The following is a 16,900-nucleotide window of genomic DNA, read 5'->3' as shown; positions in this document are numbered from 1 at the left end:
CTACCATTCCAAACAAGTTCACTTTTCAAAAGCTCAATGGCGCTCCTCCTCTTCTGAGCATTGTAGTTCGACCGCAAGGCACTTGACGTACACACATGGGGTATTTCCATACTCAGAAGAAATGGGGTTACAAATTCTGGGGGGTATTTTCTGCTATTAACCCTTGCAAAAATGTGAAATTTGGGGGGAAACACATATTTTAGTTCATTTTATTTATTTTTTTACATATGCAAAAGTCGTGAAACACCTGTGGGGTATTAAGGCTCACTTAACTCCTTGTTATGTTCCTCAAGGGGTCTAGTTTCCAAAATTCTATGCCATGTGTTTTTTTTTTTTTTTTTTTGCTGTTCTGGCATCATAGGGGCTTCCTAAATGGAACATGCCCCCCAAAAACCATTTCAGAAAAACGTACTCTCCAAAATCCCCTTGTCGCTCCTTCGCTTCTGAGCCCTCTACTGCGCCCGCCGAACACTTTACATAGACATATGAGGTATGTGCTTACTCAAGAGAAATTGGGCTACAAATACAAGTATAAATTTTCTCCTTTTACCCCTTGTAAAAATTAAAAAATTGGGTCTACAAGAACATGTAAGTGTAAAAAATGAAGATTGTGAATTTTCTCCTTCACTTTGCTGCTATTCCTGTGAAACGCCTAAAGGGTTAAAATGCTGACTGAATGTCATTTTGAATACTTTGGGGGGTGCAGTTTTTATAATGGGGTCTTTTATGGGCTATTTCTAATATGAAGACCCTTCAAATCCACTTCAAACCTGAACTGGTCCCTGAAAAATAGTGAGCTTGAAAATTTTGTGAAAAATTGGTAAATTGCTGCTGAACTTTGAAGACCTCTGGTGTCTTCCAAAAGTAAAAACTTGTCAATTTTATGATGCAAACATAAAGTAGACATATTGTATATGTGTATCAAAAAAAATTTATTTGGAATATCCATTTTCCTTACAAGCAGAGAGCTTCAAAGTTAGAAAAATCCTAATTTTTCAATTTTTTCATCAAATTTGGGGATTTTTCACCAAGAAAGGATGCAAGTTACCACAAAAATTTACCACCATCTTAAAGTAGAATATGTCACGAAAAAACTGTCTCGGAATCAGAATGATAACTAAAAGCATTCCAGAGTTATTAATGTTTAAAGTGACAGTGGTCAGATGTTCAAAAAACGCTCTGGTCCTAAGGTGTAAAATGGCCTTGTCCTTAAGGGGTTAAATATATAACTCAGTACCTAATCCTGACCATGTACATCTAATTTTTATGTGTCTGGCACCTTTATTTATTTTTCTATTACACTTTTAATTTAGCTCCCTAGTCTGAATTCCTCTCAAAGGGAGGGAGCGTGGCCTCACTGTGCAGGTCTCCGCCCCCTCCCTCAGTATGCTGTCTGCTCACATCTCCCCTAGCATTAGCAAAACTACAACTCCCAGCTTGTCCTCACTGACAGTAGTGGGACACAAGCTGACAGTGGGAGGATTTTTCCTCCAGCTGTAAGCCCTGCACTCACAGCTGTCAATCAAGGAAGTGTGTCCATAACTACACAGCAGGACTAGCGTGTGTCCAAGCAGGCAGAGGGGGGGGGGGGGGGGGGCAGTTTTTTTTAACTGGCTTTTTCATTATGAAATACTGAAAATGTTCTAATGAAAGCAATTGCAAAACCTAATGCATGCTTTACAACATATCAAAAGTTTTTGTATCTGACAGTGCACATTTAAGGAATCCATATTATGGCTTATTTTTTGTGCCACCAATTCTACTTTGCAGTGATAGTCATTTTTCAAAAACATCCATGGAGAAACGGAAAAGAAAATCATTGTGTGACCAAATTGGAGAAAAAACGGATTTTTTAAAAAGTTTTGGGGGCTTCCGTTTCTACGCAGTGCATATTTCGGTAAAAATGACACCTTATCATTATTCTGTAGGTCCATACGGTTAAATTGATACCCTACTTATATAGGTTTTATTTTGTCGCACTTCTGGAAAAAATCCTAACTACATGCAGGAAAATGTATACGTATAAAAATGTCATCTTCTGACTCCTATAACCTTTTTATCTTTTCGCATATGGGGATGTATGAGGGCTCATTTTTTCGAATGAGATCTGAAGTTTTTATTGGTACCATTTTTGTTTTGATTGGACTTTTTTATCACTCTTTATTCATTTTTTAATGGTATAAAAAGTGACCAAAAATACGTTATTTTGGACTTTGGATTTGGATTTTTTACGTGGAGCTGGCGCAGGACGTAAATATATGTCCTCGTCGTTAAGAAGTTAAAGGGGTACTCTGGTGGAATACTTTTTTTTATTATTATTTACTGGTGCAGAGAGCTAAACAGGTTTGTAAATGACTTCTGTTTAAAAATCTTAATCCTTCCAGTACTTGTCAGCTGATGTATGCTACAGAGGAAGTTCTTTTCTTTTTTCATTTCTTTTCAGTCTGACCACAGTGCTCTCTGCTGACACCTCTGTCCATGTCAGGAAATATCCAGAGCAGGAGCAAATACTCATAGCAAACCTCTCCTGCTCTGGACAGTTCCTGAAATGGACAGAGGTGTCAGCAGAGAGCACTGTGGTCAGACTGGAAGGAACCTCTCAACTTCCTCTGTAGCATACAGCAGCTGATGAATGCTGGAATGATTAAAGGGGTACTCCACTGGAAAACATTTCCTTTTAAATCAACTGGTGCCAGAAAGTTAAACAGATTTGTAAATTACTTCAAAAAAATCTTATTCCTTCCAGTACTTATCAGTTGCTTTATACTGCAGAGGAAGTTCTTTTCTTTTTGAATTTTCTTTCTGTCTGACCACAAGTGCTCTCTGCTGACAGCTCTGTCCATGTCAGAAACTGTCCGGAGTAGGAGAGGTTTTCTATGGGGATTTGCTTATACTCTGGACAGTTCTTGACATGTACAGAGTTGTCAGCAGAGAGCACTATGGTCAGACAAAGGAAATTCAGAAAGAAAAGAACTTCCTCTGTAGTATACAGCAGCTGATAAGTACTGGAAGGATTAAGATTTTAAAATAGAAGTAATCAACTTTCTGGCACCAGTTGATTTAAAAAAAAAGTGTATTCCAGTGGAGTACCCCTTTATCTACTTGGACGAGGTTAAAAAAAATGGGCGCTTGCTTAATTTAAAAAAATAACTTTTGCCCATAGCTGTGTTAAGTATTGTGGTTTAGCCTCATCTACTTGAGGCATGAAACTTACTCATGAGTACCTCTCATGATCTAGTTAAATTTATATTTCTCCCAGTTCCCTGCCCCATCATAATAAACCACCCCTGCCTTTTTTAAATTCTTTTTTAAGTTTACTACCTTGATATTTCTCAGACTGGGAAAGGGCGTTACCCAGCAGGTGTGACATCATCTGAAGCCATATGGGGGAGAACTTTCTCCCTCACTCTGCTACACACAGCCAAAAGCAGTTCAGTGTTTGAGATGAGCTTTGATTGGCTGAGGCTGCACACACCCCTCTCAGCACTTCAGAATACATTTTCTGATTTTGGACTTCTGCCAGGCCAGCAGGAGTCCAAAGTCTGTGCAAGAGATGGGGGGAAATGTGCTCTGGACAAGTAGGGAGACACCTAGTGGCAGCTTTTTTAAACACAAATAAAACATAGAAAACTGAATGTACAAAGTACATTAGAAATCTTTTTTTATTTACTATACGGAGTGCAATAGCAAAAAAATTTTTAATGAGAGTACCCATTTAAACATGAAATATTGGGTAACTACTGTAAATGAACTCTAATGCTCCTGTCCAACACCAATGGCAAATTGACATTTATTCACTGAATCCAGCTATTAACATTATTAACACCACCAATGTTGTGTTCCCTTTGCAGCCTTAGCCGACATCCGTCCGGAGCTTTCATGTGGGGATCAGGAAATAAAAGCTTCCTTCCAGAAATGTCAACTGGAAAAATTCAATCTGGATGCCAGCAAAATACATCTGAAAGACAGTTCCTGCAGAGGATTTAATGATTTCAATGTGACAAATATCATAACAGTAGCCTCTCTCTTAAAAAAGGGAGTGTGTGGAAATGAGTTGGTGGTAAGTAGAGAAAAATACAAATTGAACTCTAAGGGTGCATTCCCACGTGGCGTATTTTGCTGCGTATTTGCTGCTGCATATTTTATTTTCCCGTTGAAGTCAATGGGTAGGAAAATACGCAGCAGCAAATACGCAGCAAAATACGCCACGTGGGAATGCACCCTTAGGGTGCATTCCCACGTGGTGTATTTTGCTGCATATTTGCTGCGTATTTGGTGCTGCGTATTTTCCTACCCATTGACTTCAACAGGGAAAATAAAATATGCAGCAGCAAATACGCAGCAAATACGCTGTGTGGGAACGTACCCTTAAGCAACATTTTGGCCTTTTATAAAATGAGTAAAGGAAGTTGTAGTACAGGTCCAACATTTTTCCCATACGGTGGTATATTAAGGTACCATAGTAGAGATTGAAGTCAGACTAGTTTTAGGCTACTCCCCACTGTAGGTGCCCTCTTTTTTTTTCCATGTCTGGTAATATTATGAAAATTGTGGAGACCATGTCACAGCTTCTAACCACCCATTAAAATGGTGACAATTCCAACCTGAAATAACCCTCTCAGGGGCCAAAAAAAAAAAAAGATTAAATGGGTACCCCCATGCAAAACAAGTGGCAAACAAATGTAAATTTGTTAATTACTTCTATTAAAAAATCTTAAGTCTATCAGTACTTATCAGCTGCTATATACTGTACCACATAGAAAGTTGTTTAGTTCTTTCCAGACTGACCACACTGCTCTCCGCTGACACCTCTGTTCATGTCAGGAACTGAAGCAAATTCCCATAGGAAAACTCTCCTGCTATAGACAGTGCCAATCTGAGGAAGGAGGACTGTACCTCCGAAACGCGTCATTGGTCTTTGAACTGAAGTGCCTGATGGTACTTATATCCTATTCTCGCTTTGGATATACTTCCTTCCTGCTTGAACTCTGAACAGCGCCTGATGTATGGGTCATTTTGCCGTTCTCATTGATTCCACAGACAGGACTGGATCTCCTACTCCTGTGACCTGTTGGGCTTTGCAGTTCTCTTTTTCAAGGAGCATATTTGTACCCCAAATTAGGGGTGAAAAACGCTGACTATCCGCTACAAGGTGAGCGGCCACCCACAAGGCTGGCGTTGTTCGCTGTTTACCCCCATCTGGTGTCTTAGGTAATACACGAGGCATGGCCCCTGTTTTTCTTTCTATTTATTTTTAAGCTGGACAGTTCCTGACATGGACAGAGGTGTCAGCACTGTGGTCAGACTGGAAAGAACTACACAATTTTATTACAGTATAGTATACAGCAGCTGATATGTACTGGAAGGGTTAAGATTTTTAAACAGAAGTAATTTACACCTCTGTTTAATTTTCTGGCTCCGGTTGATTTAAAAATATTTTTTTCCACAGGAGTACCCCTTTAAGGGTAGGGTCACATGTGATGTATTTTGCTGCATATTTTCTGCAGCTGATTTTGCTTCCTATTGGTCTCAATGGGTAAAAATATATACAGCAGCAGAAACACAACAGAATACACAGCAAAATAAGGCACATGTGACCTTACCCTAAGAACACAAATCCTTATTTTAGTCTAATTTGCAACCTATTAGAGGAATAATGTACATCTGTAATATGTAATTTTGCTGTCTTCTTTGTACAGAGTAACGGCTCATCTGTTATCTATAAAAACACCATTTACCTATCGCTAAACACAAATTCATCACTTGGTGGAGAAGATGTTCTCAGTATTGGTATTTCATGTGTATATCCACTGGACATGCAGCTGTCCCTTGAAACAGCACTCTATCCATTTGCAGGGTAAGTAAGACAGATTCATTTAATATGAATACTTAATATATGTAACATTGTATGCATTGGTAAGTATTAGGGATGTATATTTTATTATGCAAAGTGAGGTTTACAGATATGAACACTCTGGGGGGAATTTATCATTGTATATAGAGCTTTTTTGGTGTATTTTTTAAAGAACAAATTTGCACAGGAGGTTTTTTGCACATTTTTTTTTGTGCAAAATTTTTCATGGACATGTCTACGGTTATGTTTACCATAGAGCACTATCTACTGCAGGGTTTTTGTAACGCAAAAAAAATGCGCAAAAGCACTTTTTTTGCACAAATATACACCACCTCAGAGGACACGTACCGAAGTGTCTATTTTGGGACAGTAAGGGAGTTGTAGTTCAGGGGCAGATCGCAGCAGATCATTCTGCAGAGACCCGCTGTGATCCGCATTTATTAACTTAAAAAGTCGGCGGCACATGCGGCTCCACTGCGCTGCCCGCGGCTCCTGTATACACTGTCATAATTCATAATCCCCGCCTCCGGGATACAGGAGCTCTTATTGGCCAATAGCTATCAACCAATCAGAGCTCCCATCTCCCGGTGGGGATTATGAATGATAAGAACTGTATATAGGAGCTGGCGGGCAGCGCAGTGTAGCCTGTGCCGCCGGCTTGTATAGTTAATACATGCAGATCGCAGCAGGTCTCTGGAGAATGATCTGCTGCGATCTGCCCCTCTGCCCTTGGACTACTACTCCTAGCATGAGTCTGTCCCATGATGGGAGTAGTTGTAGTACAGCAGCGCTGAGGGATGGCAATCGCACATCCCCTGGTTGTGGGACTTTAGAGGACTTCTACTCCCATCATGGACAGACTCTGCCCATGATGGGAGTTGTAGTCCAGGGGCTGAGGTGCAGATCGCACAGGGTCATTCTGCAGAGACCCGCTGCGATCCGCATGTAAGTTAACAAGCCTGGCAGTACATGCATCTACATCGTGCTGCCCGCGGCTTCTATATACACTGTAATAATTCATAATCCCCGCCGGGAGAGGGGATCTCTGATTGGTCAATAGGCATTCTCCCGTCTCCCGGTGGGGATTTTGAATTATTACAGTGTATATAGAAGCCGCGGGCAGCGCGATGTAGACGCATGTACCGCCCGGCTTGCTAACTTAAATGCGGATCGCAGCAGATCATTCTCTGGAGATCCGCTGCGATCCGCATTTATTAACTATACAAACCGGCGGTACATGCGTCTACATTCTATATACAGCTGTCATAATTCATAATCACAGCCGGGACACGGGAACTCTGATTGGAGAACAGCTATTGACCAATCAGAGCTCCCCTCTCCCGGCGAGGGCGATTATTAATTATGACAGCTGTATATAGAAGCCGCAATGTAGACGCATGTACCGCTTAATAAATGCGGATCGCAGCAGATCATTCTCTGAAGATCCGCTGCGATCCGCATTTATTAATTATACAAAGCGGCGGTACATGCGTCTACACTGCGGCTTTTATATACACTGTCAAAATTCATAATCGCCACCGCCGGGAGACGGGAGCTCTGATTGGAGAACAGCTATTGACCTATAAGAGCTCCTGTCTCCCGGCGGGGATTATGAATTATTACAGTGTATATAGAAGCCTAACTTAAATGCGGATTGCAGCGGGTCTCTGCAGAATGGCCCGGTGCGATCTGCACCTCAGCCCCTGGACTACAACTCCCATCATGGACAGAGTTTGTCCATGATGGGAGTAGTAGTCCTAAAAGTCCCACAGCCAGGGGATCTGCAAGTGCCATCCCTCAGCAGCGCTGCGGTACTACAACTACTCCCATCATGGGACAGACTCTGTCCCATGATAGGAGTAGTAGTCCAAGGGCAGAGGGATAGATCTCAGAGGGGAGACTCCAGCTGTTGCTTAACTACAGCCCCCCATGATGGGAGTAGCAGTTTAGCAACAACTGGAGGCTCCATGTTTTGGAACACGCTGCATTATGTGCTCTCTTCCCAGGGGAGAGCTCAAAAAATGTACTAACCCATATTTCTTGTTTTTCTTTTCTTTGTGAATGTGGAGGACTACGTCAGATTCGGTGGACTGCGATGATGACCAGTGTTTTTTTTTTTCAATAAAATGGTTAACGAGGGCTGTGGGGGAGTGATTTATTTTTAAATAACATTTTTTTATTAATGTGTCGTGTTTTTTATAATTGAATTTTCAGGCTTAGTAGTGGAAGCCATCTTATAGGTGGAATCCATTACTAAGCCAGGGCTTAGTGTTAGCCCCAAAATCAGCTAGCGCTAACCCCCAATTATTACCTCGGTACCCACCGCCACAGGGGTGCCGGGAAGAGCTGGTACCAACAGGCGCTCCTGGGCCTAGGCGGTAACAGGCTGGTGTTATTTAGGCTGGGGAGGGCCAGTAACAATGGTCCTCGCCCACCCTGGTAATGTCAGGCTGTTGCTGCTTGGTTGGTATCTGCCTGACACTGAAAATAGGGGAAGCCCTATGCGTTTTTTAAAAAATATAAATAATTAAAATAAAAATAGTGTGGTTCCTTCATTTTTTCAGTATCAGCCAGATACCAACCAAGCAGCAACAGCCTTACATTACCAGGACGGGCGAGGACCATTGTTACTGGCCCTCCCCAGCCTAAATAACGCCAGCCTGTTACCACCTAGGCACAGGAGCGCCATTTTTGACGCTGCGGGCCTGTTTGTACCGGCTCTTCCTGGCACCCCTGTGGCGATCGGTCCCGAGGTAATAATTGGAGGTTAGCGCTAGCTGTTTTGGGGGCTAATGCTAAGCCCCGGCTTAGTAATGGATTCTGTCTACAAGACGCCTTCCACTACTAAGCCTGAAAATTTAATTATAAAAAACACAACACATTGAAAAATTTTTTTTATTTAAAAAACACTCCCCCAAGCGCTGTGAAGACGCGTTTTCTGAGAGCTCCCGGCCAGACCATCTCCTGCAAGCTATACTAGGCACCTACTTATGGGGAGGACGACCAGAAAACCCAAGAAGGTGACCCCCCCCCAGGGTCCCCCATCTCCCCAAAGTGATTTGACCACCTATTTCACCCGGTCACTGCCCGCCCGTACAGGCTCCCTGCCGCGGCCCGACATGGCGGCTGCTACTGCCTCGTGGCCTGCTCAGCAAGATGCCGTGCACCACCTCTCACCTTCTCTGGCTCCCAGCTGCGAGCCCTCAGCCTTCTCTCACTCCTCTGCAGCGGCGGGCTCCGGACATGGACCCCCGGCGGGTCCTGAGATCCTCGCTCCTACAGCTCCATCTACCCTATCTCCCGGAGCGTGTGCGCAAGATGGCGGGAGGACCTCCGGGACTCCTTCCCCACAGGCAGCTGCTGCGCTGCCCACCGCCCTCATCTACAGCCTGGAGCCGGGGACAGCTTGCTGCACGGACGTGCCTGCTTTACAGCCTCCTCCTCCACGAGTACCTCCGATCCCCGCTCCACAGCGCGGCCCGCCTGGACCTGAGGAGCTACAGCCCGGGCTCCTCCGTCACAGACAACAGCTGCAGGTACCTGTGATCAGCCCCTCTCTGGGGGGTCTGCTTGCAGGGACATTGCTTCCTCACCCAATGACCCCATGCTAGCCCTACTCTTGGAGGGGGGTTATACCGTGCCTCCTAACCCCCTCCCTTTGCCTGCTACCCTTCACCCTCTGTCCCCTGCTGCTAATGGGGGGTCATGCTCTCTCCCCCCACAGACCTGGTACCAAATGCCACCGGGCGCTGCCATATTGCCCTCTCCTGGATACCCCCGGGGCCCTTCTCCCTCATCCCCCTCCTGGTCCTCTGGCTCCTCCTGGGTGCACACCCCTCCACCTCAGCAGGCACCCTAACAGCCTCAGAGTTCCCTCCACCTGGTTCCCGCACCGGTGCTCCTACCTGCCTGGCACCCTTTGCCCCCCTCCCCCTCGCCTTCTGGCCATCCCAGCCTTCTGGACACCCCACCGGTGTTCCGCCCCTGCTCTCCTGCCCTGGAGGCCTCTGGCTCTGCAACTGTCATTCCTCGGGCTTCGGCTCAGGGAACCCCCCAGCCACCGTCTGATGACCGTTTAGTCACCCTCGCTGATCTAAGGTCTCTGGTTCTGTCTTTACCCACTAAGGAGGACTTTTCTTCATTAGCTAGACAGGTGGTTGCGGAGTGCAAACAGGAATTCGCTTCCCTCCGCTCTGATTTCTCTGCATTGTCCGCCAGGGTGGACACGGTAACGTCTGCACAGGATTCGACTTCAGTATCCCTCCAGGCCCTTCAGAAGGTGGTGCAACTCCATTCTGATCAACTGTTCACCTTGCAACAACACCTTGACGATGTGGAAAATCGTAACAGAAGGGATAACATCCGCATTCGTGGGCTGTCTGAGATGGTGGGCCCCGAGGAGTTAAAACCGGCTTTGCTGTCCATCTTCAACGACCTCCTTGACCATCCTCCTGGAGCGTACATTGAACTTGATCAAGCCCACCGGACTCTTCGGCCATCTTCCTCTGATGATCAACGTCCCAGAGATGTTATTTGCAGGGTCCATTTTTATGCTATCAAAGAGGACATTTTGAGGAAAGCTCGTTCCAGACGTCAGGTCTTGTACAAAGATGCTCCGGTTCAATTGTTCCCTGATTTATCCAGACATACCCTCGCCCAAAGAGCTACACTGAAGCCTGTCCTTGAGCTCCTCTGGGCTAGAGACATTCCTTATCGATGGGGCTTTCCCTTTGCCCTCCATGTTAGGAAAAATGGCAGCACAGTCTCCCTCAGTACACCTGATGATCTCCCTGGTTTCCTGCAGGACTTGGACATGCCCTCCGTTGCTCTCCCAAATTGGCCTTCTGTCCTCAGATGCCCCGAAGCGTCCTCAACACTCCTCCCTCCGCCCTCTAAATCTGCTCGCCAGGGTCTCCCCCCAAGGAGTGCCCGAAGCCAACGATTTTTTTGGGGGGGGGAGTTTTATGTGGGGTGTGGGGTGGAGGTTGTGGACTGATGCCTGGTTATACTTGCCTGTGGTCTAAATGCCTTACCTGTTTATCTGTTGTCTTATAGGTTCCTGAAGACTCGTATTGGTGTTAAGGTCTCCCCCCCCCCCGTCTTTGCTGCGGCAGTTTAGCCTACTGCCTAGAGTTCTCTTCTTCTATTCTTTTCCTTACTCTGCTTAATTTTGTTTGTTGATTTTGGTAGTTCTCTATGTTTTTTCTGGTTTGTCTAACCCTCTTCCCTTTCTCTTCCCCTTCTTCTTCCCCTTCTTTTCCCTCTCCTCCCTGCTCTGCTCTTCTTTTTTCTTTCTCCTTGTCTCGCCCCTTTCCCCCTCCCCCCCTTTTCTTTTCCTAGTCTAGTCTATTTTAGTCTAGTCTAGTTTTCTGCGCTAATAACCCAGACGCGCGTGCTAGGGGGGTGACCATAGCTATTCACAAATCCCTTGTTCACCAGGTTCTTAATGTTACCTTGGACCCGCAGGCCCGGTACATAGTCTTATCCCTTTCGCTGGGGGTTCCACACTCACTGTTATAAATGCATGTGCCCCCAATCAGGGTCAGGTGGAGTTCCTGTTCGACCTAGTCGACTCTGTCCTGCCTGTGGTCTCGGGCACTGTAGTCCTATGTGGGGATCTAAATTTGACCCTGGACCCTACCCTGGATAACTCCACGGGTCGCTCCAATATTTCTTATGCAGTGATTAAACGCGCGAAGCGGGCTCTCGCTCTCCTGCAGCTGTCTGATGCCTGGCGTCTGCACCCTTCAGACAGGGATTATAGTTTTTTTCTCCCCCCCCCCTCACATGGGTCATACAGTCGACTAGACTACATTCTGGTCCAACATAGTGCCTTGCCCTGGGTTGTTTCCTCCTCCATTGGTAACATTTTGTGGTCCAACCATGCCCCGGTTTTTTGTTCTCTCCAGCTTCCATCACAGACTCGATCTACGTGGTCGTGGAGACTTAACGAATCCCTGCTTGTGGACCCTCTCTGCCTGGCAGATCTGACCACAACTGTTTCCTCCTTTTTAGCTGATCATCACTCTGACCCCACGGCCCCTTACTGTCAGTGGGAGGCACTCAAATGTGTCCTTAGAGGAGTCCTCATGAAACACGGCTCTCGTCTGAAGAAGGGCAGAGCCCGAGCTCTCCATACTGCTCTCCTCCGGGTTTCCGCCCTAGAAATGTCCCATAAACGCTCACTTTCCCAACCGGTTCTTCGAGATTTGCAGCTTGTTCGGCTCGAAGTTAAACGCTTATTGGAGGAGTCCTGGGGTCGCTGGCTCCAAATGGGTCGGAGCAGGTTCTACGAGTATGGGAACAAAAGTGGCTGTATGCTGGCTAAAGCGCTGCGCACCCGTTTAGCTCAGAACCATATTCCGTGCATTCGCTCTTGCGCTGGCTCGGTAATACATTCCACCCCAAACATTATTTCCACTTTCCATAACTTTTTCTCTGACCTGTACAATCTAACTACCCCCCCCCCTTCCCCATAATTGCCTTCGCCCTTGCCGTTGGTCTCCCTGGATTCTATAGAAGCACTGGAAGCTCCTTTTTCCTCGGAGGAACTGGCCCGAGTTATCAAGGACCTCCCGGGTGGAAGGAGCCCTGTCCCTGAAGGGTACACGGCCAAATTCTACAAGACCCTTCTAGACTCCCTGTCCCCACTCATGCTTCGGGCCTTCAACTCTGTCTCTTCCTCCACTCCCATCCTGACTCCCGCCATGCTGGCCCATATAGTAGTCCTCCCCAAACCTGTTAAGGAGCCCCAGTTGTGCGGGAGTTATCGTCCCATCTCTCTTTTAAATGTCGACCTAAAGATTTACTCTAAATTGCTGGCGGTCCGGCTCAATTCCATTCTTCCCTCCTTAATTCATTTTGATCAGGTGGGCTTTGTGCCGGGAGGGAAGCCAGAGATAACACCATCAAGACCATTGATCTTATTCATTATGCTACCACGGCCAATTTGCCCCTGATGGTGCTCTCCCTGGATGCTGAAAAGGCGTTTGATCGTGTGTCCTGGTCCTCCCCGTCACAAACCTTACAACATATTGGGCTGGGTCCCAACTTTGTAGCTAAATTCATGGCCCTTTACGTCTCCCCAGCTGCTTGTCTAAAAATCAATGGCTCCTTGTCCGATCCCTTTCCCATTCGTAATGGCACGTGCCAGGGATGCCCCCTTTCCCCGCTTCTGTACGTCCTGGTAATGGAGCATATTTTGGCTAGCATCAGAGCGGACCCCAATATTAGTGGGGTGACCGTCGGTGATACTGAATATAAGTGCTCTGCTTTTGCAGATAATCTGCTAGTTTACCTTACAAACCCAGTGGTATCGCTGCCCAATCTCATGGCATGCCTTCGGGACTTGGTGCTTGGTCTAATTTTAAAATTAACTTTTCCAAATCTGAAGCACTTGGTGTCTCCTTACCAGGACAGACAGTGGATTCCCTCTGCCTGGCCTCCTCTTTTACTTGGCCTCCCCAGGGCATTACCTACTTGGGCATCAAGGTGCCATCCGACCTCTCCCAATTGTTCTCCCTCAACTTTTCTCCCCTGCTTGCGAAGTTTCACGTGGACCTGGCCTCCTGGGATAAGAGGGAGTTCTCTTGGTTTGGACGGATGAGCATCTTAAAATTTAACCTTCTGCCCCGCTTGCTGTATCTCCTACAAACTATCCCTATTCACCTCCCTTCCTCCTTTTGGCATCTCATACACGCCCCCAACTGAATTGTCTCCTCCTCTCCAGGCCTAAATCGGTGGGAGGTGCGGGCCTGCCTGACTGCCGCCTGTATTTCCTAGCCTGTGTACATGCCCGTGTCCTTGACTGGTCGCACAACCTCAACTCCAAGCTGTGGGTGCGCCTAGCCCAGGACATATGCCCTAAAGCCCTAGCCACCCTGCCCTGGACCTGGTCCCCATCCCAAATACCCTTATGCCTGACCTCTAAGTCCACCCGTCATACTATTGCCTCCTTACACTCTGCCGGGGTGGGGGGTTGCGTAATTGACCGCCAGGGTCCCCTTCTCCCAGTGACCAACCACCCGGACTTTCCCCTCCGCTTTCATCACGTATTAGTCGAGCGCCAGCTTAAGCCCCTGGATACTTTGCTGACAGAGAGACCATCCTCTAGACGAGCCCCATTTGCCTATCTTCAGCTGCGCCACTTTTACACCTCCCTCCCGACATCATTTGCACTTCACCGCGCATTGTCGCCGTTTGAACGTCTTTGCCTTGCCTCCTCGTACCCTCGGCACTCCATCTCCATTCTTTACGACCTGTTGATATCTCCTAGATCCCTGTCCCTCCCGACATATTGTCATGCTTGGGAACGTGAGCTGGGTAAAACGTTTGAGCCAGAAGACTGGGCCAGGTGTTTCTACTTAACTCACAAATCAGCAATTGCCACTAAAGCTCAAGAAACCTGTTACCAAATTCTGTCTCGCTGGTATCGTGTACCGGCGACTCTTCATCGCTGGTATCCGACTGTTTCTGAGGCTTGCTGGCACTGCGGAGCTGCAGCGGGTACGATGAAGCACATTTGGTGGGATTGCCCCGTGCTTGCTCCATTTTGGCGCTCGGTTCTACAGATCATCTTAGAGGGGTCTGGGGTTAGTGTTCCCTCTACTCCGGAAGCGGCCTTGCTTTTCATGTTCCCTATGGCGCAAGTGCGTTATAAGCGATCCCTGGTATGACACCTTGTTCAGGCTGTGAAATCGGTCATTTCTCGGAGGTGGAAATCGGCTGCTCCTCCCACCTTGGAGGAATGGTTTGCGGAGGTTACCCACATTCGCCATATGGAGGAACTTCTGTCTGTCCTCCCAGCAGATACAGTCCGCACAGAGGCTACCTGGCTACCATGGTCACAGTTTTGCGCTTCTGATAGGTATAGGTCCCTGAGGTAGTCACTCCATGCCTGGGTTGACGTGCTGTTCCCTCAGGATTCTCCCTTCTCCTCCCCCGTGGGACACCTCGCCGGTCGGTTTCCCTCTTTCCGGAACGTGTCTTCTTTCCTATTGCCCTATGCTTGTGAATCTCTTTGTCTATTGTTTTTTCTGCTTTCCCTTCTCCTCTCTTATTTTTATTCCCTCTTTTTGATGTCTTTTGTTTTTGGCAATATGTTTCCGATCTTCCTGTATTCTGGATGTTCTAGGTTGCTCCCTCGCCCACTTTGGGCACAGTAAGATCCTCTTCCTGTTGCTCAGGGCTTCTTTTATCGTATGTTGTGCTACTTCTATCGCCCTTACTAAGGCCTTCATTGCCTTTCTCACCCCTCTGTGATTTGTCGCAATTTTTCCTTTATGTCATTTTTTGCGACAAATGTTTGCGCCAAATGGTTTAGAACAAAATCACTGATTTCACTTTAATAGTCGTGATTTCAGTTACAATCAGGCCTTGGTATGAAATTCATCATTTGCGACTTTTGTTTTGGCACATTTTCGGGCGCAATCATGCCCGTTATGTGGCAAACTTGCACCAAGAAAAAAGTGACACAGAAAGTAGCTAAACAACATTATAAGGTAGAACACAGGCCAAACAAAGTGGCTTACCAATGTCTTAGTACGTGGCTGTTTTCAAGTTCACAAACAAAACAAAAACCTTAACCCATGTAAAGAAAAAAAAGAGCTTGTTTAAAAGGACCACAAAGCAAAAAAAAAAAAAAACTAAAATTATGTTTAGCTAAGGTAAAAAGAAACATTTATCCCAGTCAAACATTTATCAACCCTAGGAACAGATTTTTAAGTTGGAAAAAGGAACTAACTGGGTTAGATTTAAGTTTGTGAAGCTAGCGAGTTGAAAAAGCAACATTTAGTCATGGCTAAAGTTAAACATTTATCAAGCCTAGGAACAGAATTTTAAGTTAGAAGAAGGAACTACCTGTGTTAGATTTACCTTTGTGAAGCAGGGCAAAATCCAAGTGGAGAATTAACAAGTTTCAGCTGCTACAACACAGCCAGAAAATGTTGCCTGGAATTCTGGGGCAGGATTCTGCGCATTTTATAGGTGCATCAATTGCGCCAAATTTAACAAGTGGTTTGCGACAAATGATAAATCTGGTGCAAAAACGCACCATTAAGCGCAAAAAAACATACATAAAATCACACATTGCTACACCATTATTGATACATGTCCCTCAAAATCCCTACATCCCCTTTTCCTGTGAGGTAGAGAAGGAGTGTACGGTAGAGCGAGGGGGGGTGGGGGCGTTTCTATATTTTCACAAGATTTATCAAGGAGTGTACAGCCTTAGTAAATTCTGAGCAAGAGTGTACAATGGACAAGAGTGTAAAGGGGTAGAACTGTGTCTACAATAGACACATAATGATAAATTCCCCCCATTGTGCACACTTTCATAGTACATGCAACACACACACAAATTGTGAAACATACATATACACACTGTGACACACACATACACATATACAAAATGCGCCTCACACAAATAGACACTGTGACACATACATATTCATGTATACCTACTGCCACATGAAATATAATGTTTCATGCACTTTCTCAATCTGAATAAAAGTTCTCACAATTGCTCTGATGTAGCCAGCACACCTATAGCACTTTTCCTCACTTGTACAGTTGGGTGGGGAGCCACTCAACCATGTACCAGAAAAGCAAAATGAGAAGTGCAGCAAGAGGATACTTTATAAAAGCCAAATATTTTATTTCTTCAAGTCAAAATAAACAAATGAATAACATCCAGTACGGCAAAAGCCTGATGTGTTTCGCTTCCCTACCGTAGCTTAGTCATGGGCAGCAATAAAACTTTTGTGGTCGCCCAGTACGGGATGGAGTATCCCCATACATTTCTCCTGCCCTGTCAGGCAGAAACCCTCCATGTTTCCAGGGCCCCCATTACAGTATAACCCCTGTTGTATATATTATATAGAGAAGAGTACGCTTGCAGTCCAAGGAGGCTGGAAGAAGCACAGGGCTGTGTGCGAAAACGGCTGTTAGCCTCTGAGCGCTCGCATTCATTGTCTCCCTTCCACATGGAGGATCCGTGAATCTACCTACTACAAGGATGGTGAGTGCCAGCATACTCTTCTCTATATA

The 16,900-nt window shown here is 46.0% G+C and overlaps 1 protein-coding gene across 1 annotated transcript in view; it reads left to right on the top strand.

The window, feature by feature from the left end:
* The window catches only part of LOC130285311 (uromodulin-like), a 60,173-nt gene that overhangs the window by 18,742 nt on the left and 24,531 nt on the right, over positions 1 to 16,900 (top strand). Inside the window, exons 7-8 of the mRNA XM_056536667.1 lie at positions 3,852 to 4,060; positions 5,700 to 5,857. Coding sequence (XP_056392642.1) covers positions 3,852 to 4,060; positions 5,700 to 5,857 — 367 coding nt within the window. The remainder of the gene's footprint in view (positions 1 to 3,851; positions 4,061 to 5,699; positions 5,858 to 16,900) is intronic.

This window comes from Hyla sarda, chromosome 8, assembly GCF_029499605.1.
Source record: "Hyla sarda isolate aHylSar1 chromosome 8, aHylSar1.hap1, whole genome shotgun sequence".
In the NCBI taxonomy this organism is placed as follows: domain Eukaryota; kingdom Metazoa; phylum Chordata; class Amphibia; order Anura; family Hylidae; genus Hyla; species Hyla sarda.
Note: the sequence above shows the minus strand (reverse complement) of the source record. Positions and strands in the feature narration are given on the sequence as shown.